Genomic DNA, 25590 nt, shown 5'->3' on the forward strand with positions numbered 1-25590 from the left:
AGTGTATGTTTGTATATCGTGCAAAAGTCTAGTGTAATTGCAATTTACTATAGTATATGCCATATAGTATATATGGTAGGCGAGAGCAAGTGGGATATTGAGTATTTATTCCGATTATTCTTTCTTTTACTTCTGATTTTCCGATCTGTCAATTCTCGAGTAGCAGTACCACGATATACTTATTATATATACATATACTACTCGAGAATGGGCACATAATATATAAGGAATGAGAATTTAGGTAGAATGAAAATTTTTATGTCAATCGACAAAATCAAGAACGAAATTTGATGGTCGTCCGTGTAAAGTGTATGAACGTGGATCTCGTCGGTAATTTTATTTTTTAAAAGGCGTTTTTTTTTAAAAAGGTGTCTTATTCGCTAATTATAATCATCACGATTAATGGTGTTTGATCAGAGATACCTATTGTTGATTGACAAGATAAACCTGATGATTTTGCACAAGTTTGTCGTAATTATTTCACAGATCTATTTGACGACTGACGACTGACACTCGATCCTCGATCCCCTCGACACTTGGACAGCTCGACCTGCTCGACACATGACACTCGACAGTCGACAGTCGACTGAGTCGACACCTCCAGAGATTGAAGACTGCAAACCACTCAAGTTTAACATTTGACTCGACCAATCGGATAACTGTAATTTTTGTCCGCTTTGTTTCGATTGGTTTACACTAACTCCAATTTAAGCCTCTTGCACAATGCCAGGCAACAGGGAATAGAAATCAGAAATCATGTATAAATGCAGAATAAACAGTGACACAGGCAATAGACACAGAGTTTCCGTCACGTTGGAAATTCTGTGCCTATTGCCTATTGCCAACTAATTATAGCATTCGAATTTTTTAGGTTGTAATTAACGATTTTTTGGTTATTTCCAGTTCCTATTGCCTGTTGCCTGGCATTGTGCAAGGGGCTTAACGTAGCGTTCTCTCGCTCGCACCTCGCACCTCGCACCGGAAACAATCGAAAGTCTCTCTTAATTCATGTAAAGTTACGAGAACGATACCTACATATGATAAGTGAAACGTATATTTCTATCGCATAATCAACAGTGTGTCGTTTCGGAGACAGGTATGACATATCTTTAAGTACATCGTAAGCATCGTGATAAAAGTGATGGAAATTGTCGTGCGCGCTGAACTAAAAAAAAAGAAAAATTTACGATACGTGACGTGACGGCGTAACGTCACGTTTGTTGGCCGTCGCCTTTTAAAACTGGCTCTCTCGAGCAGGAGCGTAGGAGCATTTTAGAACACGTACTTACGTGTTTCGGTGTCGGTTGTAAATTTAATCGCTTCATCTACACACCATGCTGATGTTCTCTTGCAAAAACGATCCTGATGAGAGTCGACTAGGTTATGTTTATTTCGTAGAGGTTAGGTTACGGAAAGATAGCCCGATTAGCTTTAGCTCTCGAAAATGCGAAAATGTAAACATGGAAAGATAAAAAAATGTAAATCTTCTCTCTCTCTCTCTCTCTTTCTCTCTCGCGCGCGCGCGCGCGCAAAAGCGCAACGCGGAGGATGTGAGGACGATGAATAAATGAGCTTGTTAATCAGATCGAACGCGTAGGATCGCGTACGTATGTACATACATACATACGGCTTTATGCGGCTTTATGCGATGCGGCGATATAGCGCGTACGGTGCACATGAGAAATCTAACTCTTTTTTTTTCATCATACCTTTTCAAAAACGAGATCCAGAGACACGATTGTATATCGGCATGCCGGCGTATGTATGTACGTACATACCTTGTAACATATCTATAATACATAATTATATCTTTATGACAAGATGAGAAAAAATTATACAACACGTCCTGTACCCTACCCTCCACTCACCTTCTACACAACAACGACACAATTTGTGTTACTCTACTTTCTGTATAATAAAGAGCCCAAAAAGATTCTAAACACTTCTATATATATGTCCTGTCAATCCATTCAATATACCTCGTTAGTGCAAGTATGTACCTGCAATATCATCTTTGTGGCTACGGCTCAAGTATTTAGGCCAACATTCAATTTCAGTTGAATGAACATTTCTATTTATCAACTTGATACCGGGCGACTTTAATCATTCAAGTTAGACATTATATTACAGCGTCAACGTACAATTCTTCAAAAATGAATGGAATTATTCCTGAAATGGAACAGATTATTAGTCAACTCGAAAGAGGTACCGTAGTGACGAGATTCTTCCCGAGAAAACGACCGGAAAAGAAAACCCTTATGATAAGGAGAGAAACTAGACAGGTTGTTTGGTCGAGAAGCGCGACTTTTCGGCCTTTCGATGGTTCAGGTAAGATTCTGGCTCGATTAATTCTATTTACTTAATATTTTTATAGGCATATATATATATATATATATATATATATATATATATATATATATATTGTATATATTTTGCAAAACTAAATTTATACATATATATCTACAATACAGAAATTGACGGGATATTGATATTATGAATACCAGCTGTAACTGATTCAAAAATGTCAAGAGAAATCTCTTGTGTTTGTCATGTCCAGATTTATGTTTCTAACTTGACGATTAAACTTATATTGGTTAAACTTTTTATTTAATAATAAAAATATTCAAATATCCCTATTTGAATATGGGGCTGGAATATGGGGGGGCCTATTCCATGACAAAATTAAATCGGTATCATTGGTTGACATTCGAATGTATAATTGATAAATATTTTTTACATGCACATACATATATTATGTTATATGTATATTGTCGCGATATCGGATAAGACCGAGAGTTTTAAGAGTTGCAGATGTTGCATATTTGAATCACGTATCGATTTTAAATAGATATATTTATTTACAGTGGAAATAAGAGAATTCAAAGAAGTTAGGATAGGAAAACAATCTAAAGATTTTGAAAAATGGCCTGAAGATGCTAAGAGAATTGAAAATTTAAGGTGTTTCGTGGTATATTATGGATCAGAATTTAGACTGAAAACTCTTTCCATATCTGGTAAATGTGATATATGCATCTATTGCTATTGCCGTTGATTACTTTTGCTACAGATCGCTATATAATACTATCTGTATTTATCTTCAGCTCTTAGTGAGAAAGAGTGTGAGCTGTGGGTCAAAGGATTGCGTCACTTGGTGCAAGACACTATAAATGCGCCATATCCATTGCAAGTTGAAAGATGGCTTAGAAAAGAGTTTTATGCGATGGAAAATTCCCATGAAACGCAAGTTTCTTTTATCTCTCTATATATAGTAATGGACGTAATTTATACATAGATACTATGTGTCACTACTCTCTTATATCAATCATTCATTAGTGCCATTAGCTATGTCGTTTTGATGTTGTTTTTTTCTTTTATGCTGGCTAACAGGGTCACGTTGAAAGATGTGAAAGCATTTCTGCCTCGAGTCAATTGCAAAATTGCTACGAATAGACTTAGAGAATTGTTCCAAGAAGTAGACACGAGAAACCGGAATGAACTTGGTTTTGATGATTTTGTCATTTTATACCATAAACTGATGTTTGATCAGAATGTAAGTAAATATCGTAATATTCTTGAAAAATGATCAGCGCCAGCATTTGTCTATGCAAAAATTGTAATTGGTGTAATGGTGATTTTTACAGAATCTCGCGGATTGGCATAAACTGTCGAATTATTCTAAAACTGGACAGACTGTCACGCTCCAAGAATTCCAGAATTTTTTAGTAACCGAACAGCAAGACAGTTTGGGGAATAATGAATCAGAAGTGTCGCGTTTCATTAGAGAGTATTTACAAGATTCTCAAAGGGATATACAAGAGCCATATTTTACTTTCTCAGAATTTATAGACTACCTATTTTCTAAGCACAACGACATATGGAATCAAAAATTTAATCAAGTTTCTCAAGATATGACTCGACCCCTTGCATATTATTGGATAGCGTCGTCGCATAATACGTATGTAATGTTTATCTCTTTAAAGAAATAAAAATACATGTGTCATGCATATTCTAACGACTCAGACAACATATAATTTCCTAGATACTTGTTGGGAGATCAGATCAGCAGTGAAAGCAGTTGTCAGGCCTACGTGCGCGCGCTAAGAGCAGGTTGCAGATGTATAGAGCTTGATTGTTGGGATGGCCCAGATGGAATGCCATTTATATTTCATGGACACACTCTCACTACCAAGATCAAATTTTTGGATGTTATTAAAACTATCAAGGAGCATGCTTTTGCTACATCTGAGTGAGTTAAAGAAGAACAAAGGGGGGAGAGAGAGAGAGAGAGAGAGAGAGAGAGAGAGAAACAAATGAACATGAAACCAATTATCTCTGCATAGCTATTATTTTCTAATCTATTGACACGCTTTATTCGCAGGTATCCCGTTATTTTATCTATCGAGGATAATTGTACCTTACCCCAACAACGTAAAATGGCAACGACTATGCAAGAGGTATTTGGCGACATGTTGTTAGTCCAACCTGTCGACAAGAATGAAACTTGCCTACCTTCGCCATACGCATTACGTAGAAAAATTTTATTAAAACATAAGAAACTTCCTGATGGTGTTGACGAATCCTCTTTTCTCGTTCGAAATGATGAAAGCAGACAAGAGATGGATCTTAGGAATACTGTGAAAAATGGGATTCTTTATCTGGAAGATCCTGTTGATAGAGAATGGAATCCTCATTTTTTCGTATTAACGCAACAAAAGTTGTTCTATACAGACACATTTTCAAGAGCGCAAGAAACCGAACACGATGACGATGAGGAGAGCGGCGTTCGAAGATCGTTGGATGTATGCACATTTTACGTACAAAGTATATAATATGAATTGCAATCCGTTAGGAACTGTGATTTATTTTATATATATATATATATATATATATATGATGTAATTTTTTAAGATAAAAATTTGCAATGTATGCATGTGTTTAAACGTGTTATATTATTATAACATTTGATATACATAATTCTAAAAGGGCGCGCAAAATGACGAGTTACACTTTGGGGAGAAATGGTTCCATGGAAAATTGGCGAGAGGAAGGGAGGAAGCTGAAGAATTATTACGTCGTTATTCCTATCTTGGAGACGGTACTTTTCTAGTACGACAATGTGTTACATTTGTGGGCGATTACTGTTTATCATTTTGGCGTAAAGGAAAGGTGAACCATTGTCGTATTAAACTGAAGCAAGAAATGGGTCAAACGCAGTATTATCTTATTGATACCAATTGTTTTGATAGTCTGTACAGTTTAATTACTCATTATCGTAATAATCCACTTAGGAGCCAAGTGAGTACAAAAGAGCAGTATATTATTAGAATAAAAATGTATTTGTGATATTATCTTGAATGAAGAGCAACAGTGTTTGTTGTGAAATGTGAGACTATGAGACAGTATATGATTATATCGTGTCTTTGATGCACAGGAATTTTTAATCACATTACAAGAGCCAGTGCCTCAGCCAAACAAACACGAGGAAAAAGAATGGTGGCATCCCGAATGTACTCGAATCGCAGCAGAAGAGATGTTAAAGCGTATACCTACAGACGGTGCATTTTTAGTAAGACCTAGTGAAAATAATTGCTACGCAATTTCATTTAGGTATGTTTCCTTAAAGCGTCTCGTGTTTCTTCTGTATAGCTTTCTATATAGATTATATAGAAACTCTATCTCTTATCAAATTATATTCTGTTATTATAGAGCGGAAAAGAAGATAAAGCATTGTAAAATAAAACTGGAAGGAAGGCTCTATACCACTGGAACCGTAGAATTTGAGAGTTTAGTTGAATTAGTCAGTTATTACGAACGACATCCGTTGTTCAAGAAAATTAAATTAAGCCATCCTGTTAACAAGGACATTATCAAAAGAATGGATCTGGTATGTTTATATTTGTATTTTTCTTCGAGTCCGTATGGAATACATAATTATATGTCTAAATATTAGAATGCTGAGAGGGACGAAGAATACCATAACATTCCTTTTTCCCTGTATTTAGGATAATGATGATGGATCTTATGGCATCCCAGGTTATATGGATCCTACAAGTTTTACAAACGTAAACTCACAAGTAAGCTTTCCAAGATTAAGCCGATAATTATTAAATTCATATTTCTATAATGTAATTAAAAAAATTTATATGTACCGATGTATTAAATTATTTTAAAGGTCACTGTTAAAGCTATTTATGATTATAAAGCTAGAAGAGACGATGAATTGACATTAGTCAAGCATGCAATAATTACTAACGTTAATCCACAAAGCGGAGGATGGTGGAGAGGTGATTATGGTGGTAAAAAACAACATTGGTTTCCTGCTAATTATGTGGAACAAATTGATCAGCAAGAAATTCAAGCAGATGTAAGTCTCAAGTTTAATATTTACGTATATGAATGATTAGACAAATGTAAATCACATTGTAATTGGTGCAAAATATATTGACACATCATGTCGTTATATATATATATACACACACATACACACACACACACACACACACACATATATATATATATATATATATATGTTATGGTCAAAGCCTGAAACGCGGGCATTTCTAGCATTGACTGGTCAATTCTGCGGAATAACAGGTCAATCCTGAGGAATAACCAAGCGTCTTGATTAAAGCAGTTAGGTATCAGGCTGAGAGTTTGATTAGTTTTATTATGCGGGGGAAGGGGCTCCGCCTGTATGTTTATATATATATATATATATATATATATATATATATATAGATGTGTGTATAGTAATAATATATATAATTTGCTTCATCGAGCGTATTTATTTCGTTTTTTGTTAATATATATAATAGTATATAATGCCATGTATTGCATCTAATTTAAGAATATTTTGTTTCATTAGTCAGCGGATTCTATGATGCTTGGTAGCTTGCAAAAAGGTTCGTTAGATATCATGGGTGCTGTGGTAGAATTAACGGTTGGAGAAAGACCAGGTTTGGAATGGATTTTAAGAATACAAAATCCTAGTATGTGTTCAGTATTTGAAGTCGCGACACCTTTGCAAGATACCGCGTTAGAATGGATGTCAAGTATCAAAGAGACTGCACAAAATGCAAGTGTTAGGGTAAATATGTAATTTCCTTTATGTATAATTTAGATATTACTTAGCATCATATACATTATGTATGTTTTTGTTAGGAAAGTCAACACAAAGAAATGGAAAGAGCATGGAGAATAGCCAAGGAAATGTCTAATCTTATAGTATATTGTAGATCAGTCGCATTTAATATAGAACGAATAAGAACTAAGGGATTTACGTTCAATGAAATGAGTAGTTTCCCTGAAACAAAGGCTGAAAAATTAATGTGTCAACAAGAAAATAAATTTTTTATAAAATATCATCAGGTAATGTGCAAAGTATCTTGAAAGAGGGAGAGGGGAGGGGGAGAGAGAGAGAGAGAGAGAGAGAGAGAATTTGTGTGTGAATGCATTAAAATGTTAAAATGTAAACCAGAAGTTATTTAGTAAACCAATTATTTTTCCTCATAGATTCAGTTTAGTAGAGTTTACCCAAAGGGACAACGTATCGATTCATCTAATTATAATCCTGTACCAATGTGGAATTCTGGTTGTCAGATGGTAGCTTTGAACTATCAGACAGGAGATAAATCAATGCAATTGAATCAGGCTAAATTTAAGGAAAATGGCAACTGTGGCTATTTATTGAAACCAGAATTCATGTACAGGCATGACTTTAATCCATACGACAAAAATACATTGTACGGGGTTGAATCGCTCAAGATTAGCTTAAAAATTATTGGAGCGAGACATTTAATAAGATCAGGAAGAGGCACTGCCAGTCCATCCGTTGAGATCGAAATTATAGGCGCAGACTTTGACTCTGGAACAAAATTAACAACAAGGACAATACGTAAATATATATATATCTCTCTACATTTCAAATTATAATTTTATTAAACATCATTACATTACTAAATGTAACTTTCAAATTTATAGAGGATAATGGATTTAATCCAATGTGGAATGAAACATGTGAATTTGAAATATTCAATCCATATTTTGCTCTTATACGATTTTTAGTACAAGACGAAGATATGTTTGGCGATAATAATTTCTTAGGACAAGCTACTTATCCAGTGAGTATTTAATCGTTATCTAAAAACATTTATGTTTAAAACATTCTTACTTTGTTCGATTTTTGTATACAATTCAAATCTTATTTCGTTCAGGTACGCTGTTTAAGAACGGGATATAGAAGTGTTCCATTAAAAAACGTATATAACGAAGATCTTGAGCTTGCTTCCTTATTAGTACACGTTAATATTACAACTTTATCGGTAATAACAAATTTCATTTCGAAGTTATTCATTATATTGGTGTTTAAATTGTATGATTTAGTCTCATTTTAATAAAACAAATTTTTGTCTCATACAGGTACACAATGCATAAAATAAACCAACAAAAATTAAATCTGTGCTATAGAATATTAAATATGCAAGATAGTAAAACCTATTAAATTAGTGTATGACAGTAGTGATGGAGAGTAAGTATTTATCTTTTTGTTAGATAACTTTTGTGTGCGTGCGCACGTACATGTATATCCGTGTATCTGTATACTAATATATCATTTGCTTTAGGTGATACAAGTCATCGTAAGTGGAATATGCATTGCGATAGTATACAACAGTATAAAATTAGAATGTGTTAGATCAGATTACATATCGTTAGAAGACTATTTTGTGTGTATGTGTGTGTGTGTAACATATACATACATGATATACATTTTTAATAATTTATGTATGACATATCGATTTGTTAAAAAAAATAGCTTTATACACATATCATATAATGACTGAACAATTTTTCTTTATAAAAATTAGTTTATTAAATCACCATATTTTATATTTGTAATATTAATATAGTTGCTAGTTAATTTGGGATAAAAGAAATAATTGTATGAAGAGAATATATAGTTATAAATAAAAAAAGAGATGTAATAAATAGCATAAATACGCTATAATTGACAATATCATACACATCATTACAGGGATCTTTAACAAGAAATACAGAAATAGCATATAATGTTTGGATGCCTGCTTCCATGTTGATAAGGTAAATGTAGCGAGCAATAAGAGTAAACAAAATAACATTTGTAGATTTTCCTATAATCTGCAACTGTCAACATCTGAAATTAATTGTATACAAAGAAGTAGCATCACGTATCCTCCCCCACCCCCCTCCCACACACATACACTCACATCCTCTTTTAATGGAAAATTAATTGTATTCTATTATTCTATATTAGGTCTAGTTATAAATAAAAAAAGAGAAATGTAATAGCACAAATACGCTGTAATTGATAGTATCATACACATCATTACATCTAATTATAACTATAATGGAAATGCGCAAAACTTATTCCCTCTAATAAAAAAATGCGTAGACATTAAAGGAGTTCAGTTTAGTATATTCAACGCGATGTTCTATCGTTTACTGTACAATGTACATAGATAGGTATGTACAATCGGCGAGTAATGCTCAATTAAATTAGATGTCGATGTATTTTTTTTTAATTACGTAGTTAATTAAATAGTTTTTCAGACTAGTATTTCGGGTCGTAAATAATTGATAAAAAGGATAAAGTGCGTGTAGATATATTCGATGTTTTATTATTTATTGCAGAGCACACACACACACGCAAGAAATAAATTTCTGTATGCGTTTATTTCTGGTATTTTACATATGAAAGATCTAACATTGGAGATAGATAAAGACAAAAAATAGTAATAATAGTAATAATAATAATAATGATAATATAATTGAAATATATGTATGTGTTATAAGTTATAACTGTAGGCAGCTCTTTACAAAGTTTTCTTAAGGTACTCGTCAAAGATGAATACAGAGACGGATGCGTCACGTTCTTCCAGCATATTTTTGAGGTCATTCGAATAACCTGCTAGCTGTCTCACACGTTCGGACAACGATTCCATGAAATGTTCCTCGATATAATGAGCGACAGCCGCATCCTGTTTGGTGTGATGCTGTGCTTGAGCGTGAATGCGTAGCGCTTCGTCGGCAAGTTGCTTCTGACTGTCGAGTGCTTTAGCCAGGCTATTCAACTCGGTCAATTCCAATACTTTGCTATCCTTGATCTGTAAGGAATAACGTTAGGATAAAACGCGCTGTCTTTCCGTAAGGGGAAGGAGAGCTGAAATAAATTAGCAAAATAGCTAATAGACGACACTCACAGGTTTCTTGGAACGTGGAAGTTGATTGAGGTCCATCTTGCCACCACGCTCTGCGATATATTTCATCAAATCTATCGCTTCTTCCCACGATTTATCTGAAAGTTTGCGGTACAGCCCCTTAAATCCCTCTCGATTAGCTTCGTAATTTCCAAAATGCGTAGACATCAGGAGAAATTCAAAACTCGTTTCGATATTAGCGTTTGCGAACGCCTGTAGATCAGCCTGAAGAGCATCGATAGCTCCGTATTTGGCATTACAGTTCGATATTAGCCCACCATCTAGAAGATGATCGAAAAGAATGCACTTTTCTTTCGAGATTGCGCGCTTTTGTCGAAGAGGCACAATTGAATCGTTACGTATACGTATAAAAATGGCAAGCCAAGATAAGTAAATTAAACAAAAACGATACAATTATATCACATGTTATATTACAGCGGGAAATAGGGTGATCCGAAAGATAATTTCAATATTCTTAAACTACTCAACTATATATATACTTGATGCAAATAAATATAATCCACATACTTTTGGGATTGGTGCCGCAGGCACTCTCAACGTCGGTGTAACAGTATTCTGCGGACACAGTCAGGAAAAGAACAGACAATGCTCCAAAGAACAACATTTTGGCTGAAATTTAATACATAATAAAAGTAAAGTATAAAAATATCTCTTCTAAATATGTATATGTATATGCGCATGGGGCGCGCGGGGCACGCCTATGGGACTTGACACTGCGTGTCAATTGTTGTGCAAACTACAAAAGTACGTTAAGAGCGATCAAAATTATTAAATTAAAATTAAAGAAAAATATACATATATCTCGGTTATTTTACAAAAACACACGCGACGATTAATCTTTCGCTTCAAATCTGCCGACTTGTGTAAAAACTATCTGTTGACGACAAGTGATAACGATGCTACGCGGCAACACAACAACACGAGGTTGTCTTTGTGTGTAGGAATTGTGTGTAGGACACGTTCGAAACGAAGAAATCGAAGAGAGAGAGAGAGAGAGAGAGAGAGGTCACAAATAACGTCACGACTGTATCACTACTACAGTAACGGACACGTTTGAAAATAGTTGGCGAATCGCGAAATACCGATCAATCAACAAACAGATCAATGCGTATATCCTCTCCCCCTCCGGGGGGTGGGGAACGGCACGGGGAAAGCCACATCAGCCACATGTGCCTGGTGCCTGATGTGCCGCGCGCGAAAGCAAGAGGAGGCGCGGGCGCTTAATTCTCTTAAGAATATCTCTTATCTACGTACGTGCGGAAGGGGAGCAAGCTTGAGCGAACTGTCGAATACTTGTCTCTCGGGTCTCTCGGGTGACTTGGACTCAGGGTGTGCGAGCGGCGCGCAACGTTCGATGGGAAGCAACGTGAATACTCTCGCTTCGACGTTCCCCCGATAATGAACCGTCGCCCGCCGCGGAGACGGAGTTTTCACACAGTCACAGTCAGCTGACGGCGAACGTCGACGGACGGGAGTCGGGAGTGACGGGGCGGCGCGGCGCACGCGCACCACGCGCAGATGATACGCGCGATGGTACGCGAGGGGAGTGAGGGGACCAGCGCGGCGGGACGAAAGAGAAAGAGGGGCAGATTCCATTATCAACTTTCAACGCCCCTCGCTCTCGCTGGCGACGCTGCTGACGCTGCTGACGCTGCGCCCTAGTGCTATCTTGTGCTATCCCGCTATCTGTCGGTTACCCCGCCTGTGGTTAAAGTGCGAATGTCGCGCGTTCCTCGGACGATTGTCGTTACTGTCGTTAGGTGATCGATGACCGTAAGACGCGTATAGTCCGCTCGAGCCGTCGCCGCGCTCTCTTATCTATCTTCGACGAAGGCAGCCTTCTATACCAGTGCGTATAAAGGTTGCTTCTGAAGGTGAACGAGGTGAACGATCCGATCCGCCGCGTCGCGCCGCGCCGATCCTAACCTGAGCCCAGACCTACGCTTCTAGCATTCTCCTTCTCGGGATCCCATAACCTAACCTGCCTGCCCGTCGCCCGTCGCCCCATAACTTGTCCACGCTCTCGCGTCTTCTAGCTCCTCTCAACTTCCTTCTAGTCTCTCTCTCTATCTCTATCTCGCGAGATCACTATGACGAAGCTGCTCCACGTCTTGTTCGTCACCCTGGCCTGCATCAGTGGCACCCTCGGAGATGGGCTCAAGTGTAAGTTTACAATCGACATGCGTAATTTTGTTCTCTCGTCCCCCTCTCGTCCCCCTTATCGCCTTCCTGCGACCTGCGAGACACGTCACTACGCGCCGCGTTAATTTGCAGACATCTGGCGTTTAGCGTTGCGTTAGGCGTACTTCGGAACGTTGACATCCCGTGGTCGCTGTCCTGCCGTTCCTTTGTCCCGTTTAACTCCGATGTAGAAAACATAATTTCATCAAGCATTATCTATGCCCGAAATTTGTATCGGTACCAAAAGATATAAAGAGAAGCGAGGGTTACTCCAGCTCCGCGGAGTGGAGTGCTCCGCGCCTCGTGGGAGATCGAGTGACTCCGCATAAAGCGTGAAGCGCAATAGTTTGTTTTGATTGAGCAATCGGACCTTTGGATGTCGTGTCCAAGCTCTTTCGATCGACCGGCTTAGTGCCCTCGCGCTCGGCTAATTTCGATTAAACAAATTAGATTCTATCGTCCGTTAATTCGTGCTTTCTACTGTTCCACGATGGCTGTATTTAATTTAAATAAAGAAGAAAGAAGAATAATATGAATAAGGGCCGGTTGTTCCAACCTGTTGGTAAGCTAACTAATAGTTAAATCATATGTCTATCTTTGTCTAATGTTAAGGATAAACAAAGACGTATATATGATTTAACTATTAGTTAGTTTACCAAAAGGTTGGAACAACCGGCCCTAAAGGAAGAATAGTATGTGCGCGATCGTATACGATCGTTTGCCCTTGTAAATTGTTGACAACCAAGTTCTTCGACAGAAATGTATTATGTTATTTCTACTGAATTTAGTCCGTATATCACACGTGTATATCCATTCACGATCCACGTGCCGATCCGATGTTCCAATGTTTTTCACTTTTGAGATATATGGCCGCTTTTATCCCGAGAGAAAAGAGAGAAAAGCCCAACACACACACACACAAATTCCATTTCTATATACGTCAACCTATGAAATGTTGCTGTTGCAACTTTAAGTTGCCTTAAGTTGCCTTAATCACGTCGGCGTCGTATCATATCATCTATATCTATATCTATATTCTATATCGAGCACACGAACGGCGAGAGTCGTCCGTTCTCATTAGAGGAATAGAGATAGAGATAGAGAGAAACGAAACGTGTCGATCGGTCGTGTCGATCTTCAAGGATAGCCTTTGTTTCTTCTTGATCACGCATATCACGGATATCGTTCGTGATATTCATCATTCTCTGCATCGAGTTTTGCTTGTTCAATTGATTCGGAAAGTGATGAAATTACTTATAAATATACCAAATACCATCTAATACTCTAGTAAACTAATCGTACGTTTAGAGATTGGCAAAGTTATTTTTTGCTGTAAGCACATATACACGAATATGAATATGAATATGTACATATGTCTAACGGCGATAGTCTCGTTTAAAAATATTCGTTAAATGAAGATGCAAGATCAAAACCGGGTACTGGGTACATCTTACAAGGGGACCCCTTAAATTTTGCTAAATAATTTATGAAATGTTAATGTTTACAATTTTTCGCGTGTGTAATTGTTTTAAAATTCTGCAATATATTAAGTTCATTTATATATCATAAATAAAACAGAAAAATAGAATTATAATAACACGACAAAGAAGTACATCGCAATTAACAAAAATATGTTACATGGCAATTAATCTTCGGTGTCGGAACTTTTAATTTGCTCACTATCAATCATATGGTCACAATGCGTACACGTTTTTGGATGATATCTATTAAAGAAACATTTAAAACATATATTACTAATTTGTATCAAACGCGTTTTATGAATGCAACTTCTTTGCATGAGCCTGGTTTATTTATCATTGAGAAAGAGAGAGAGAGATATATATATATATATCGGGAAAAAATAAACAAAAAAAACCATTTTAAACATTAATATTTCATCAACTATTGCACATTGGACAGAGTTACTGCAGTGCCTTGTATTAGTGAATGGAGTGTATTGTAACATATTAATATTTTAGCAAAATTCAAGGGGTCCAGGATTGCGTATCCCCTTGTCAGTGATAAATTGTATAGCGTCGCAATTATGTCGTGCGGAAGTTAGCTTGTCAGCAAATGCGCGTTATGCGCGATGTGTTTGATCTTTGTGACACGCCTGTGTCACGCATACGTCAAGGTATTTTCCCCCTGCTATCTGTATTATTTTTACACGCAGATGCCATGATTTTATCAAATTTTATTCTCATTTTTATGACCCGATTCAGTATTATCGCCATTTACCAAGTATAAATGAGGATAAAACTAGAGTCGTCAGAGAAAATCAGTTGCGGGAAATCCACATAGCTATTATCAGCGCGCGATAAAGAGAGCTGTAGAGTCACCCGACGAGTACGCAGTTGCATCAGCTTTGTTCTCTCGCGATATCTATATATCATCCCATATGTATGCCATGTATACATGATTATTTCAAATATCACGCTCAGCTTAATGAATAAATGGTGCGACTCGACCAAGACAAAAATTTGTACGTGTGATATATATGTACGCGTAAAGAAAGCATTTCGTTCTTTTCACTTGACGAAACGGGAAGCATGTATCTACTTGCTTACTCGTAAATCAACGGATAAGTAATAATCTACTCTATTGTATACGTATAAAGAAAGAAAATTAACAAAAACATTCTTCAAGTTCTTCCATCTCTGATAAAACTTTTATTTTCATTAAACAGAATTCACAAGGGAAACAGAGTTTAATTCGAAAATTATATTAGTAGTTATATCGTAGAAAGGATTTTTCTCTTACTTGTAAGGGGAAGTGGGGCACATTGATACATGGGGGCACATTGATACAGTCATCATATCTCTGCATGAGAAACATCTTAAGATGTTTCTCACTGCCATAAAAATTAAAGCAAATCCTCCTCTAAAATACTCAATATTAAATCCCGAAAAAGATGTTTCTCATGCAGAGATATGATGACTGTATCAATGTGCCCCACTTCCCCCTAATCATGAAAGAGATTATATATATATATAACACAAATTAATATAACTTATCACACGTGTACCGCGTATATCTCTTCTACAGCAAACTAATTCACTTCGCTATTGATCTATGTTCCTTTGTACAAAGATAGCTTTTGATGATAAGTTGTTATGATGATGTATACATATTGATTCCAAAGTCCCTTTTCCATCTGTTGACTCATTCACGCGCATTTACGGATTTACGTCTCTGTGTGATACAAGTCCGTGACATGTATATTAAATGATCGTTTGATTCCAATCCATTCGCACATTCTGTAAAACAGATTTAATTTGTAATACAAACGTAATTTACAACTAATATTACAGCAAGTTAAATTATACATGTGAAAAAGAGAATTACATTTTATAAATATCTATATTATATATATATATATAATTTTTCCAATTACAAGTAGCTACAAATAAAAATAGGAGTAAAGCTAGACAGAAGAAACTATCTCTCGTTACAACAAGATTATTCCTAATCATTTTATTTTCGAGCAGATGCTATCAATGTGAGCGATCGGTCACGCACCGATAAAATAATGCCATCTTTTTGATAATATATTGATAAAGTAATACGTGGTTCTTCTTATCAACATAAGAGATGGGTTATTACACGATACGATAGAACGTTCTTCGTTAGGCAATAATTATTAGACGACTTTCAATACGACGATTATTTGTATATATTATATGTAATAATTAACCAACCATTAATTTCATTACACCTCTTTAGGTATACTTAAACCTGCTGATGTACCAACATCATGGATAGACATGGCTGATCCGTGCATAAAACTCATGGAGTCTCAAGTTAAAACCGAGATGGAAGCTTCCATGAAATATCTCGCGATGGTATATAGATCCTGCTAGTGTCTGCTTGCATATATATATATATTTCATTCGATATGTAATCTCTATAACTTGTTAAATTAACATAATGTGTTAAGATTTCTAATTTCTTCTTAGGGTGCCCATTTTGCACGCGATATTATAAATCGCCCAGGCTTTAGCAAGTTCTTTTTCGAAAGTGCGAGCGAAGAGAGAGAGCATGCGATAAAGATCATCGAATATTTGCTAATGCGTGGAGAACTTACAAATGACGTTAGCAAACTCCTCAACTATCCCTTGGTGAGTATTTTACTTTCCACGAGTAAATAGGTCGTGGAAAAAAAAAAGAAAAAGGTGTAACTGACAGTAACACGTTTTTTCTTACGTCGTGTATGTATACAGACTACCAACAATACAAATCCGATGCGCCAAGAATGGAACAGTGGAGAAGAAGCTCTTGCCGAGGCCTTGAAATTAGAGGCTCAAGTTACGCGCAGCATTCGTGATATAATTATAACTTGCGAAAACCCAAAATCATCTTCCTTCAATGACTACCACGTAAGTATCGGTTTTTTTTTTTCGAAAATAACAATTTTGTATGAAAAAAATATTCACTGTCGCGCCGCGATTGTTTACAGTTGGTGGACTACCTCACTAGCGATTTCTTGGACGAACAATATAAAGGGCAACGCGATCTTGCCGGCAAAATCTCAACTCTGGGTAAAATGATGCAAACGCATGGACCTTTGGGAGAATTTTTATTTGATAAGAAATTGTTGAATGGCGAAGTCTAGAAGTTTTAATGACATCAAGATGCCGAAATTTAGCTCGAGATATTCTTTTCTATAAATACATGTTTATAAAATTATAATGGCCACATTTAGAATACATTGTGTAATTCAGATTACTACATTGTGCATCCTTGTTTATATTTTACTGTAGAATATAAGATGTAATAACAGTTTTTGTTCCAAGCATATTTCTAAATGTGGCCTAATCTGTAATATTATAGGAGTATGTGGAACATAATGTTTACAATGTTTGTTAATCCATAATAAGTATATTATCCTTGATAAATAAATAAATAAACATTATTTTGAGATGCTGCATTGTGTCCGACGATAATTTTATTTTACTTACATATCGCGTGTTATCAAATTTCTTGCATTGGCAGAAAAAATGGTCGAAATGTATCTATAATAAGGTGTAATTGTCAATAAGATATATACGATACAGCTCGTGAAAGGACTTGAAGAAAAAATTATCTCTTTTTTTATCCTTTCTTTTCTTTTCTTTTTATTTCTTTTTTAATTGCTAATATAATAATACGTGCAAAAATATTTTGCGTGTTGTACTTAAGAAATATGAGTAACTTGTTAAAGCGTCAAATATATTCATAATAACATTGCAATTAAATTTTACAAATACTTGTACGCATACGTATAGATATAGATAAAAATACAGAACATTCTACATTTTAAATCTTATATAACCTTTCAATACCTTGATTTACAGTGCATGTTATGTCGCAATTAAAATGTAACTTGTAGCTTTTTGAGAGAATTAATTAATGAATACGACGGGAAGAAATTATTCTTCTAAAATTGTGTAATATTAAAAAAAATATATATATATATCAAAATGCTTATATACTCTCTTATGTATCTCTGTCTTGGTTACAAATTAGACGCCCATGCTCTATTTCGTCAGTAAAATTATTATATTTGAGAGAGAGTATAATTTGCTTTGGTAGAGTAAGATTTATATATGTTTTCTTCAAGCTCGATGTGAACAATTGTTTCTCATAATTTGCGTAATCTGTCGCACATAAGCTCAATTCTAAATCGCTTGTGTTTTCATTTGACAGTACATTTACAACGCCTCGAGGTACATTGGCTAACGAAAAGATATCGCAGTAGGGTGCTAAACTACAGGAATTTGCATCAGTTAGCACAATAACAGAATTACCAGTAATTAAAATTTGTATCAATCGAACAAACAAAATTGCTTCAGTTTTCTCCTTAAGAATAATAACGCCTCTTGGAATACGATTTTGGATTACTTCTAATCTATCATTTTGAGAATAAAGTAACGATGTATCATTGAACTGCGGGGATGTCATCAAATTCTCCGCGTCTCTCAGGGATTTACTAGAGAGAGAGATAAAAAAGGAAACGTTATGTTATTGAAAAGTTATCAAGAGTAAAAAAACACAAATATACAAATAGAATAAAAGACTATATATATATATATATATATATATTTATATATAACTTTAATAACCCTAACCTATAATATTTTAGCGTTGTTAGCAATTGAAGAATTGTAGTTATTCTAGAATCAACAGAAAAAGTTTTCCAAGTCTTCAATCCTTCTATAGCTGAATTAAAACACATCCTAGCATCGTCGCTACAATAAATTTATCAATTACGTTTGATTTATGAACTTTGTTAGATTTTTTTCTTAAATCCAAGAAAAAAAATATTCTATTGAATACGTTTACGTGCATTCATACCTCGTTGCACTTGCCCAAAAAATGTTATTATGTTTCCAATATGTGCCTTTCACAGGTTTGTGCCATTTGCCATCGTAAAACAAATTATAAATTGACATAAAATTCGTTGAAGGACTATTTATTGAGAGGTTTACTTCATTTTTACTCGGCTGTATCGAATCATTGAAACTAGTTTTAAATCTTTTATGTAATTTGTCGACAATTTTTAACCAAGGTAAAAGCATGACACCACCATAGAGATCCATTTGCATATTTATGAATACAACGTCTCTCTGAATAATTAAAAGCAAAAATCACTTTAATAATGCTTATAAGATCAAATATTTTGTAATATAATATATGATTTAATGTATACATACATCCAAAGTTTTTGCTAAATATTTTGCACGTCCAATATCTTCTGACCATATAGATATTATATTCATATTACATGATGTACTGGAGCTAAACGCTTTTATCGATGTCCATGTACAAATAGGTAAGTTTTTAGGACAAAAATATTTCTTTATAAGCGACAAAAATTTCTGCTTAATGGGTGTTTGGACCCAAATTTTATTTATATGAGAATGTCCTACTATCTTTAAATAGCTGATAACTGCATACAAGTCTGAATCCTCTAGAAGTATCATTTCGTTGGTTTGATCTACATAAAGTTTAAAAAAAATCTTCATTATTAGTTAAAAACACACTTTTGTCACATTACGAACGTGTGTTACTCTTACTTGAAAGCTCATTTTTCAAACCATTGTATTGAATTTTATATAGCGTTGAATTTTTGCTAAAATGTAGAAATGAATATACATATTTATTATCTATAAAATTGCTGTGTAAACGTGTGAAACGATGTTATAATTCTAACACGAGAAATATAATTAGTTATTAATATGTTGAACAAATATAAAAGAGAAAAACACTTTACAGGATAACATTTTCCAGAAATAATTGCACTTTGTGTTCCCTACTGATATTGGAGATTGTAAGCACTACCGATAAGATTAATTCTTCTTTGTTGTATTCTTCATCTATGTCTTCATCTAGGTAGAAAAGAAATGTTGATTGAAAATTCGACAAACAAAAGAATTTCTCATATACGTATATAAACTGTGTCATGTGTTTCTGTATGATATACGCAATTATTATATACTTGTAAGCAAGATAAAATACACAGATGCAGTCAGAAAACGTGATGTTAATATATTTTTGCAAAATTATCACGTACCAAACTCATTATCAAGCATAAGTTTTGCGCTAAAATTTGTCAAGTATTCAAGAATAGTAGCAACTGTGTCTACATGTTCACAGGCGGATTTGAAAAGAGACAAATTTTTTTCTATAATAGATACCGCTTTAAGAAATCTGGAGCAAAAAGAACAAAGAGAAAGTACTAGTCATTACAAGATGCAACATATGCCATTTTTATCGTGTGTGTGTGTGTGTGTGTGTGTGTGTGTGTGTGTGTGTGTGCGCGCGTGTGTATTTAGATTTAGATTATATATAAATTCTTATTTACCTCGTTGGAAAATCATTAACATTCTTAAATTGTATGTTCTTAGATAAAGTAGATATTTCTGCCAATGCTTCCTAAAATACGGTAACAAAAATAGTATAATGCATTTTACTGAAAGTACAGTATAAATGAGGCTTTTTGTTTGCAACATTTAATATTGAATCTCCTAATCCTAGTCTATTATTAATTAATAAAACGTGCGGTACGTGTGTATGTACATACGTACATAGGTACATATACCAAGGCATATGCCAAGTTCATGCTGATACTCACCTCCTTGCTGTTCCTGTTATATTCTAGATTAATATAATATTCGTTTATAGCTTGCTCGCGCATAACTGCTCGCGATAAAGTATCCATTGCTGTATTATTAAAAATATCACAGTCTGCAGAGATACCACGTATCCACAATCGATCCGTCGTTAATCTCGCACAATGACAACCGCGATAGATATGACCTTGTGAAAAAGTTTTCAATTTAGGAGCCGTTGAAGAAAAACCGTTGAAACATAATTAAGGGATTTGTCTCTGCGCTATTATAATATTTGTGTGTGATAATGCTATAACGGATACCAAAAAAGAACATCATGAGATAAATATCTATCTACCCTTTATTACTGGCAAATTGAAATCTACTAATAACAGTAATGACTATGATATAAAAATTAAAAATACAAGGTATATCAACATCAGGATGCGCAGTAGCAATGGCCGACCAATGGCATTTGGGTCCAAATGGCAAATGCTATGACCGCCGACCGGTATTCATTGGCCTAGTTTACACCGATCACTTGATACGCGTACTAAATAGTAAATAACTAGTAAATAAGTCTGATTATTGGCTGATCAGTTCAAATATATTATTTGATACGCGTATCAAGAGATCGGCGTAAACTAGGCCATTGTATACTGGGACTAGTGGAACGCACCTACGTGTTGTTTTTCCGTAAGAACCAAAAGTTTATTGGCTACCGCGTCGCTTCTTGCCGCGCGCGGCAAGCGTTTCCGCGTCCTGTGTGCAGAAGCCATAACTAGTATGCACAGGTTATACTGAGCTGCGTTCGAAAACTTTACTCGGGTGCACACCGCACCGTTCTATCTTTACTTTCTAAAAATTGAACGAGGACAGAATAACGCTGGTGTCTGGTGTGTATATACCCGAGTCAAGTTTTCGTGGTATGTATGTACATATGTAGGATATACGAAAAAAATTTCCTAGGCCATCGCATCGCACAATTTTGCAAGGAAATAATTTTGATTCGTTTTTCCGCGCTCTTTCCGTTATCCTATTTCTCAAAATTGTTTGTATCACTTCCGAATGAAAGACTATTAGGAAACTGCATATCATCGCATTTTCCGCGAATAGGCAACTTTTAAATTTAACGGATCACAGTTTCGAAACTTGCGCGATTTTCGCGCAACCAACTTCAGAGTTCAGATTTACGACGGCTTTTAAGTTTACTAAAGCTTAGGCTAAAGACTTCATATATGGACAACGGAGTGCAACTGAGGTACGAAGATTCGGAGTTTCATAACGCGGTAATTTCGTCAAGACAACGTAATGTTATGTTTTTTTTACAGTATAATGACGCTAATAGATTTGTTGTGCTATGCGAACGAGGAGTATGATATTTCGCGGTGCACATATGCGGGCGTGCATGTTCGCGCGCGAGCGACGCGACCTGACCTGACTCTCTTTTGCGGAATAACCTAAACCTAAACTGAACCTGAACCTGAACCTGAAGGGCCTGAGCAGAATAGCTGACTTATAATTCTAAGACAGTGTTTTATGCTTTAAATCTTTGTTTTTAGCAACGCACAATACTGTCTTATGTCTCAAGTCTTACAATGTTGACACTTTGTACACTCGTTTAAGACTTGAGACACAAGACAGTATTGTAAGTGGCTAAAAACAAAGATTTAAAGCATAAAACACTGTCTTGAAATTATAAGTCAGCTATTCTGCTCAGACACGAACTTGAATGTCGATTTAAACCTAAATCTAAACCTAAACCTAAAACCTAAAACCTTAACTTAAATCTAAACCTAAACGTCAGTTTGTTTCGAGGCATCTATCATATAATTCAGCGTTTCCTCTTGCTTGTTTTTGCAGATTGCGTCTCGTGACATTACCAGCCATGAATTTCCATTGATTTCCTCTGGAGTACTGCCAAATTTGCGTGGGCGGTGCAACCTTTCATTGATCATATCTTGTATCATGGCTCTACGTCGTGGAAAACGCAATCTGAGACTGCAGGTCTCCGATGAAACACCTGTACCAGTGTATGTAAAGCATCCCTACAATGTCTGTCAAGTATCATGATTAGTGTTCATATCTATATATGTGATCTGTTGCATTTGCTATATATTGTGTGTACACGTACGCATGCGCGCACCAGTGTGTGTGTGTGTACAATGTGTATATATAAAGGTAGAATGCATTTTCTGATATATTTTATGTATGGTTTTGTTTTAGGACACCACCAAGAAATTTAGACAAACGGACTACCATTACTATAGACGAAAAGACGTTTGTTGTAGAAGCCGATGATTTGGAAACGCTTTGTGTACTTGGTCGTGGAGCATACGGGATTGTTGATAAAATGCGACACAAACCGAGCGGCACGATTATGGCTGTTAAGGTATTATTGTAAAAAGTGAGCCGTAAGCTTTGTTACATCACGGACGTACGGAGAGAACAAAACTGTTTTTACAGAGGATAGCTGCTACTGTTAATACGCAGGAGCAAAAGCGACTGCTCATGGATTTAGATATTTCTATGCGTAGTTCGGCGTGTCCCTACACCGTACAATTCTATGGAGCCTTGTTTCGAGAGGGAGATGTATGGATATGTATGGAAGTGATGGATATGAGCCTTGATAAATTTTACACAAAAGTGTACAAACATGGTCGTGCCATTCCTGAAGATATTTTAGGAAAAGTGGCTTTTGCGGTATACATATAACGTTAACTCTTTAAACTCACTCACATAGTAATGTTTCGCTAATGTTAAATAATTGCGCCAGCATTTCTCCCATTCTTTGCTCCCTTTCTTCTTCTTCCTGATTTTCCTCTTTCTTGACTTGACTTGAAATTCTTTCGAGTTCTTTCTCTCTTGATCTTAAACTTTTTTTAACGTGAGAAATATTTACATTGTCGTATCTGTACTTCCAGGTAGTAAGCGCGTTACATTATCTCTATTCGCAATTACGGGTGATTCATAGAGACGTAAAGCCTAGTAATATCTTAATTAATCGGAAAGGCGAGGTAAAAATGTGCGACTTTGGTATATCAGGTTACCTTGTGGATTCCGTTGCCAAGACTATCGACGCTGGATGTAAACCGTATATGGCTGTACGTAACTGTGTTACACAGGATTTTGGAAAGTTGGAAAGTTTCACTCAGTTGTCCACTCGATACATTCTCCACCATTATCTTTTTATGTAGCCAGAAAGGATAGACCCGTCGGGTAACCCATCGCAATACGATATCAGATCAGATGTCTGGTCGTTAGGAATTTCCCTCGTTGAATTAGCAACTGGTAAATTTCCATACGAATCATGGGGTACGCCGTTCGAGCAACTGAAGCAGGTGGTGAAAGACGATGCCCCGAAATTACCTGCTGGCAAGTTCTCTTCTTCGTTCGAGGAATTTATCAATAAGTGGTAAATGACATTGCGACAAGATTATTTCTTACAACTCGGAAACCGGATGGTTGATCCTTTCACATAATCGTTCATTCATTGTTTTCAGTCTGATGAAGAATTACACTGCCCGTCCAAATTACAGTCAATTGCTGGAACTCGACTTCGTCAGAGAACACGCTCAAAAAGATACGAATGTGGCCGAATTCGTCGGAGAGATTTTAGATTTACCAGAAAACGAGCAACCGGTATAGTGCATACGTTACTCTGACGTAGCTTGCAATATAATTTGACTTGTAACTTGTATTTTTTTGCAAGACAGTCACGTGATGGCATTGCCATATGTAATTTATATTATCGGATCGCGTTTGATCATTGCATGTCGAGATATAACTGGCACTCGAAGGATTATTCCTTTATTTATCGTCCTCTTAAGGTTTATTATTATTATTATTGTTAATCGCATCTGATACAATTGTAGCATTTATAAGTTTGGTCTGAAAATAACTACCCCTACTCTTGATCTTGTCACATCGAAACAAACGCGGAAAATAATACACAGATGTTTTTTTACATGATAAAACGAGATATAAGTTAACATTCGTGGCATTGTGGTAACAGTAATAATAAAAACGTATATACAATTTTAACAATATCTCGTTAAGATATGTGCGTATCTTTAAAAACAGGTTAGATCAATATATATCTATATATATATATAAAATATAACGCTAGGACTGCATTTGGGGAGCGCGCTATTAGTGCTATTTGCTTATTCTATCCTTGTTTTAAATTTAATGAGCGATAAAGATAGAATGATACGATAGCGCTAATAGCGCGCTCCTTGAATATACAGTAGATTGTACATAGTAAAATCGAATGTGCGTAATCAAAATTGTATTCGTTTAATGAAAACCTTCATTTATTAGTAATCAATTGTAACGATTATTATATTACTGATAGAAATTGAATTTTGTGACACAGTGGATGTCGTATATACATATGTACACACAAGTATAGAATTAATATCACGTATAGTGGGAGTCTCTTATAAAAATTCTTTATGATTTTGTTTTGTCTATATATGTATATTGTTTTTTATATATATTGTTCCAGCGCCCCGTAATGTGATAAAAATCTTAATCTTAAATAAACGATTGTTTAAACAGTACGATAAATTTAATCGTTCGAAAGCTGATCTAATATAAAATTAGAAATTATAACTTCACATAATAAATTTTGCTTGTGCGTGCGCGCGCGCGCTCGCGGATAGGACGCGGAAACGCTTGCCGCGCGGCAAGAAGCGACGCGGTAGCCAATCAACGTGTCGCTTTTCCGTAAGAACCAAAAGTTTATTGGCTACCGCGTCGCTTCTTGCCGCGCGCGGCAAGCGTTTCCGCATCCTGTGGGCAGAAGCCATTAAGCCTTGTGTACACGATACTAGAAATCGATCCGAGTTTTGGTTTAAACCAATGAAACTGCTGCTTTTCTGTAAGAGCTGCAAGTTGATTGGCTTAAACCGAAACTCGGAGCGATTTCTAGTATCGTGTACACAAGGCTTAAGGGCTGCGTTCGAAAACTTCATTTGGACCATGACCCTGGTGTGCGGCTGTGCGCCCGAGCCAAATTTTTGAACGCAGCCTAGGGTGGGATATTTTAGTGCTGGTCTACA

At 35.8% G+C, this 25590-nt stretch overlaps 5 protein-coding genes across 13 annotated transcripts; 3 read left to right on the forward strand and 2 right to left on the reverse strand.

The window, feature by feature from the left end:
• Nucleotides 1-948: 948 nt before the first annotated feature.
• Nucleotides 949-9709, forward strand: Sl (small wing phospholipase C gamma 1). Of its 4 annotated transcripts, none has more exons than XM_071704669.1 (20): nucleotides 949-1096; nucleotides 2131-2328; nucleotides 2865-3014; nucleotides 3102-3240; nucleotides 3388-3550; nucleotides 3642-3955; nucleotides 4040-4246; nucleotides 4379-4799; nucleotides 4984-5295; nucleotides 5432-5607; nucleotides 5707-5884; nucleotides 6003-6074; nucleotides 6173-6364; nucleotides 6866-7087; nucleotides 7162-7368; nucleotides 7513-7894; nucleotides 7981-8120; nucleotides 8214-8321; nucleotides 8419-8527; nucleotides 8622-9709. In XM_071704669.1, exons 2-19 carry the CDS (start codon nucleotides 2154-2156, stop codon nucleotides 8431-8433), a joined length of 3573 nt encoding a protein of 1190 aa, XP_071560770.1. In that variant the 5' UTR covers nucleotides 949-1096; nucleotides 2131-2153; the 3' UTR covers nucleotides 8434-8527; nucleotides 8622-9709. The 4 variants fall into 4 exon arrangements, with proteins under 4 accessions (XP_071560770.1, XP_071560768.1, XP_071560771.1 ...); XM_071704667.1 differs by lacking the exon at nucleotides 949-1096 and adding an exon at nucleotides 1117-1766; XM_071704670.1 differs by lacking the exon at nucleotides 949-1096 and adding an exon at nucleotides 1117-1400.
• Fer2lch (Ferritin 2 light chain homologue) lies at nucleotides 9690-11692 on the reverse strand. Its single transcript, XM_071704682.1, has 4 exons — nucleotides 11508-11692; nucleotides 10761-10862; nucleotides 10236-10513; nucleotides 9690-10139 (listed from the first exon to the last, which is right to left on the reverse strand). The coding sequence occupies exons 2-4, from the start codon at nucleotides 10855-10857 to the stop codon at nucleotides 9849-9851; spliced, it is 666 nt and encodes a 221-aa protein (XP_071560783.1). The 5' UTR covers nucleotides 10858-10862; nucleotides 11508-11692; the 3' UTR covers nucleotides 9690-9848.
• A 230-nt stretch (nucleotides 11693-11922) lies between these two features.
• On the forward strand, nucleotides 11923-17359 carry Fer1hch (Ferritin 1 heavy chain homologue). The gene is made up of 5 exons (XM_071704681.1): nucleotides 11923-12416; nucleotides 16158-16276; nucleotides 16391-16552; nucleotides 16655-16810; nucleotides 16891-17359. Exons 1-5 carry the CDS (start codon nucleotides 12344-12346, stop codon nucleotides 17044-17046), a joined length of 666 nt encoding a protein of 221 aa, XP_071560782.1. The 5' UTR covers nucleotides 11923-12343; the 3' UTR covers nucleotides 17047-17359.
• Nucleotides 17215-20935, reverse strand: LOC139771706 (uncharacterized). 2 transcript variants are annotated; one of them, XM_071704671.1, is made up of 9 exons: nucleotides 20548-20935; nucleotides 20278-20348; nucleotides 19987-20123; nucleotides 19687-19801; nucleotides 19490-19545; nucleotides 19127-19410; nucleotides 18768-19039; nucleotides 18542-18661; nucleotides 17215-18402 (listed from the first exon to the last, which is right to left on the reverse strand). In XM_071704671.1, the coding sequence occupies exons 1-9, from the start codon at nucleotides 20632-20634 to the stop codon at nucleotides 17910-17912; spliced, it is 1635 nt and encodes a 544-aa protein (XP_071560772.1). In that variant the 5' UTR covers nucleotides 20635-20935; the 3' UTR covers nucleotides 17215-17909. The 2 variants fall into 2 exon arrangements, with proteins under 2 accessions (XP_071560772.1, XP_071560773.1); XM_071704672.1 differs by lacking the exon at nucleotides 19987-20123 and having other exon boundaries at nucleotides 20548-20934.
• A 372-nt stretch (nucleotides 20936-21307) lies between these two features.
• Lic (dual specificity mitogen-activated protein kinase kinase lic) lies at nucleotides 21308-25089 on the forward strand. Of its 5 annotated transcripts, none has more exons than XM_071704675.1 (7): nucleotides 21308-21450; nucleotides 22388-22557; nucleotides 22751-22916; nucleotides 22991-23227; nucleotides 23449-23628; nucleotides 23722-23939; nucleotides 24028-25089. In XM_071704675.1, exons 2-7 carry the CDS (start codon nucleotides 22493-22495, stop codon nucleotides 24170-24172), a joined length of 1011 nt encoding a protein of 336 aa, XP_071560776.1. In that variant the 5' UTR covers nucleotides 21308-21450; nucleotides 22388-22492; the 3' UTR covers nucleotides 24173-25089. The 5 variants fall into 5 exon arrangements, with proteins under 5 accessions (XP_071560776.1, XP_071560775.1, XP_071560778.1 ...); XM_071704674.1 differs by lacking the exon at nucleotides 21308-21450 and adding an exon at nucleotides 21544-21813; XM_071704677.1 differs by lacking the exon at nucleotides 21308-21450 and adding an exon at nucleotides 21548-21785.
• The last annotated feature ends 501 nt before the right edge of the window (nucleotides 25090-25590 follow it).

Source organism: Temnothorax nylanderi, unplaced genomic scaffold (genome assembly GCF_030848795.1).
Source record: "Temnothorax nylanderi isolate EJ_2023f unplaced genomic scaffold, tnyl_v1.0 TNYL_tig0043_pilon, whole genome shotgun sequence".
NCBI classification, from domain to species: Eukaryota; Metazoa; Arthropoda; class Insecta; order Hymenoptera; family Formicidae; genus Temnothorax; species Temnothorax nylanderi.

Coding starts and splice junctions, on each gene's coding strand:
- Fer1hch (XM_071704681.1), top strand. CDS start 12,344: ATGACGAAGCTGCTCCACGTCTTGTTCGTCACCCTGGCCTGCATCAGT. Junction 16,277..16,390: donor CCATGAAATATCTCGCGATG/GTATATAGATCC, acceptor ATTTCTTCTTAG/GGTGCCCATTTTGCACGCGA. Junction 16,553..16,654: donor AACTCCTCAACTATCCCTTG/GTGAGTATTTTA, acceptor GTATGTATACAG/ACTACCAACAATACAAATCC.
- Lic (XM_071704673.1), top strand. CDS start 21,841: ATGTTTTTTTTACAGTATAATGACGCTAATAGATTTGTTGTGCTATGC. Junction 23,629..23,721: donor GATGTAAACCGTATATGGCT/GTACGTAACTGT, acceptor CTTTTTATGTAG/CCAGAAAGGATAGACCCGTC. Junction 23,940..24,027: donor GAGGAATTTATCAATAAGTG/GTAAATGACATT, acceptor CATTGTTTTCAG/TCTGATGAAGAATTACACTG.
- LOC139771706 (XM_071704671.1), bottom strand. CDS start 20,634: ATGGATACTTTATCGCGAGCAGTTATGCGCGAGCAAGCTATAAACGAA. Junction 19,802..19,986: donor TATGCTTGATAATGAGTTTG/GTACGTGATAAT, acceptor TTTTCTACCTAG/ATGAAGACATAGATGAAGAA. Junction 19,411..19,489: donor TTTGAAAAATGAGCTTTCAA/GTAAGAGTAACA, acceptor AACTTTATGTAG/ATCAAACCAACGAAATGATA.
- Sl (XM_071704667.1), top strand. CDS start 1,610: ATGTACATACATACATACGGCTTTATGCGGCTTTATGCGATGCGGCGA. Junction 6,365..6,865: donor AGCAAGAAATTCAAGCAGAT/GTAAGTCTCAAG, acceptor TTGTTTCATTAG/TCAGCGGATTCTATGATGCT. Junction 7,369..7,512: donor TTTTTATAAAATATCATCAG/GTAATGTGCAAA, acceptor TTTTCCTCATAG/ATTCAGTTTAGTAGAGTTTA.
- Fer2lch (XM_071704682.1), bottom strand. CDS start 10,857: ATGTTGTTCTTTGGAGCATTGTCTGTTCTTTTCCTGACTGTGTCCGCA. Junction 10,514..10,760: donor CTGCGGCACCAATCCCAAAA/GTATGTGGATTA, acceptor ATCATCTTCTAG/ATGGTGGGCTAATATCGAAC. Junction 10,140..10,235: donor TTCCACGTTCCAAGAAACCT/GTGAGTGTCGTC, acceptor TATTCCTTACAG/ATCAAGGATAGCAAAGTATT.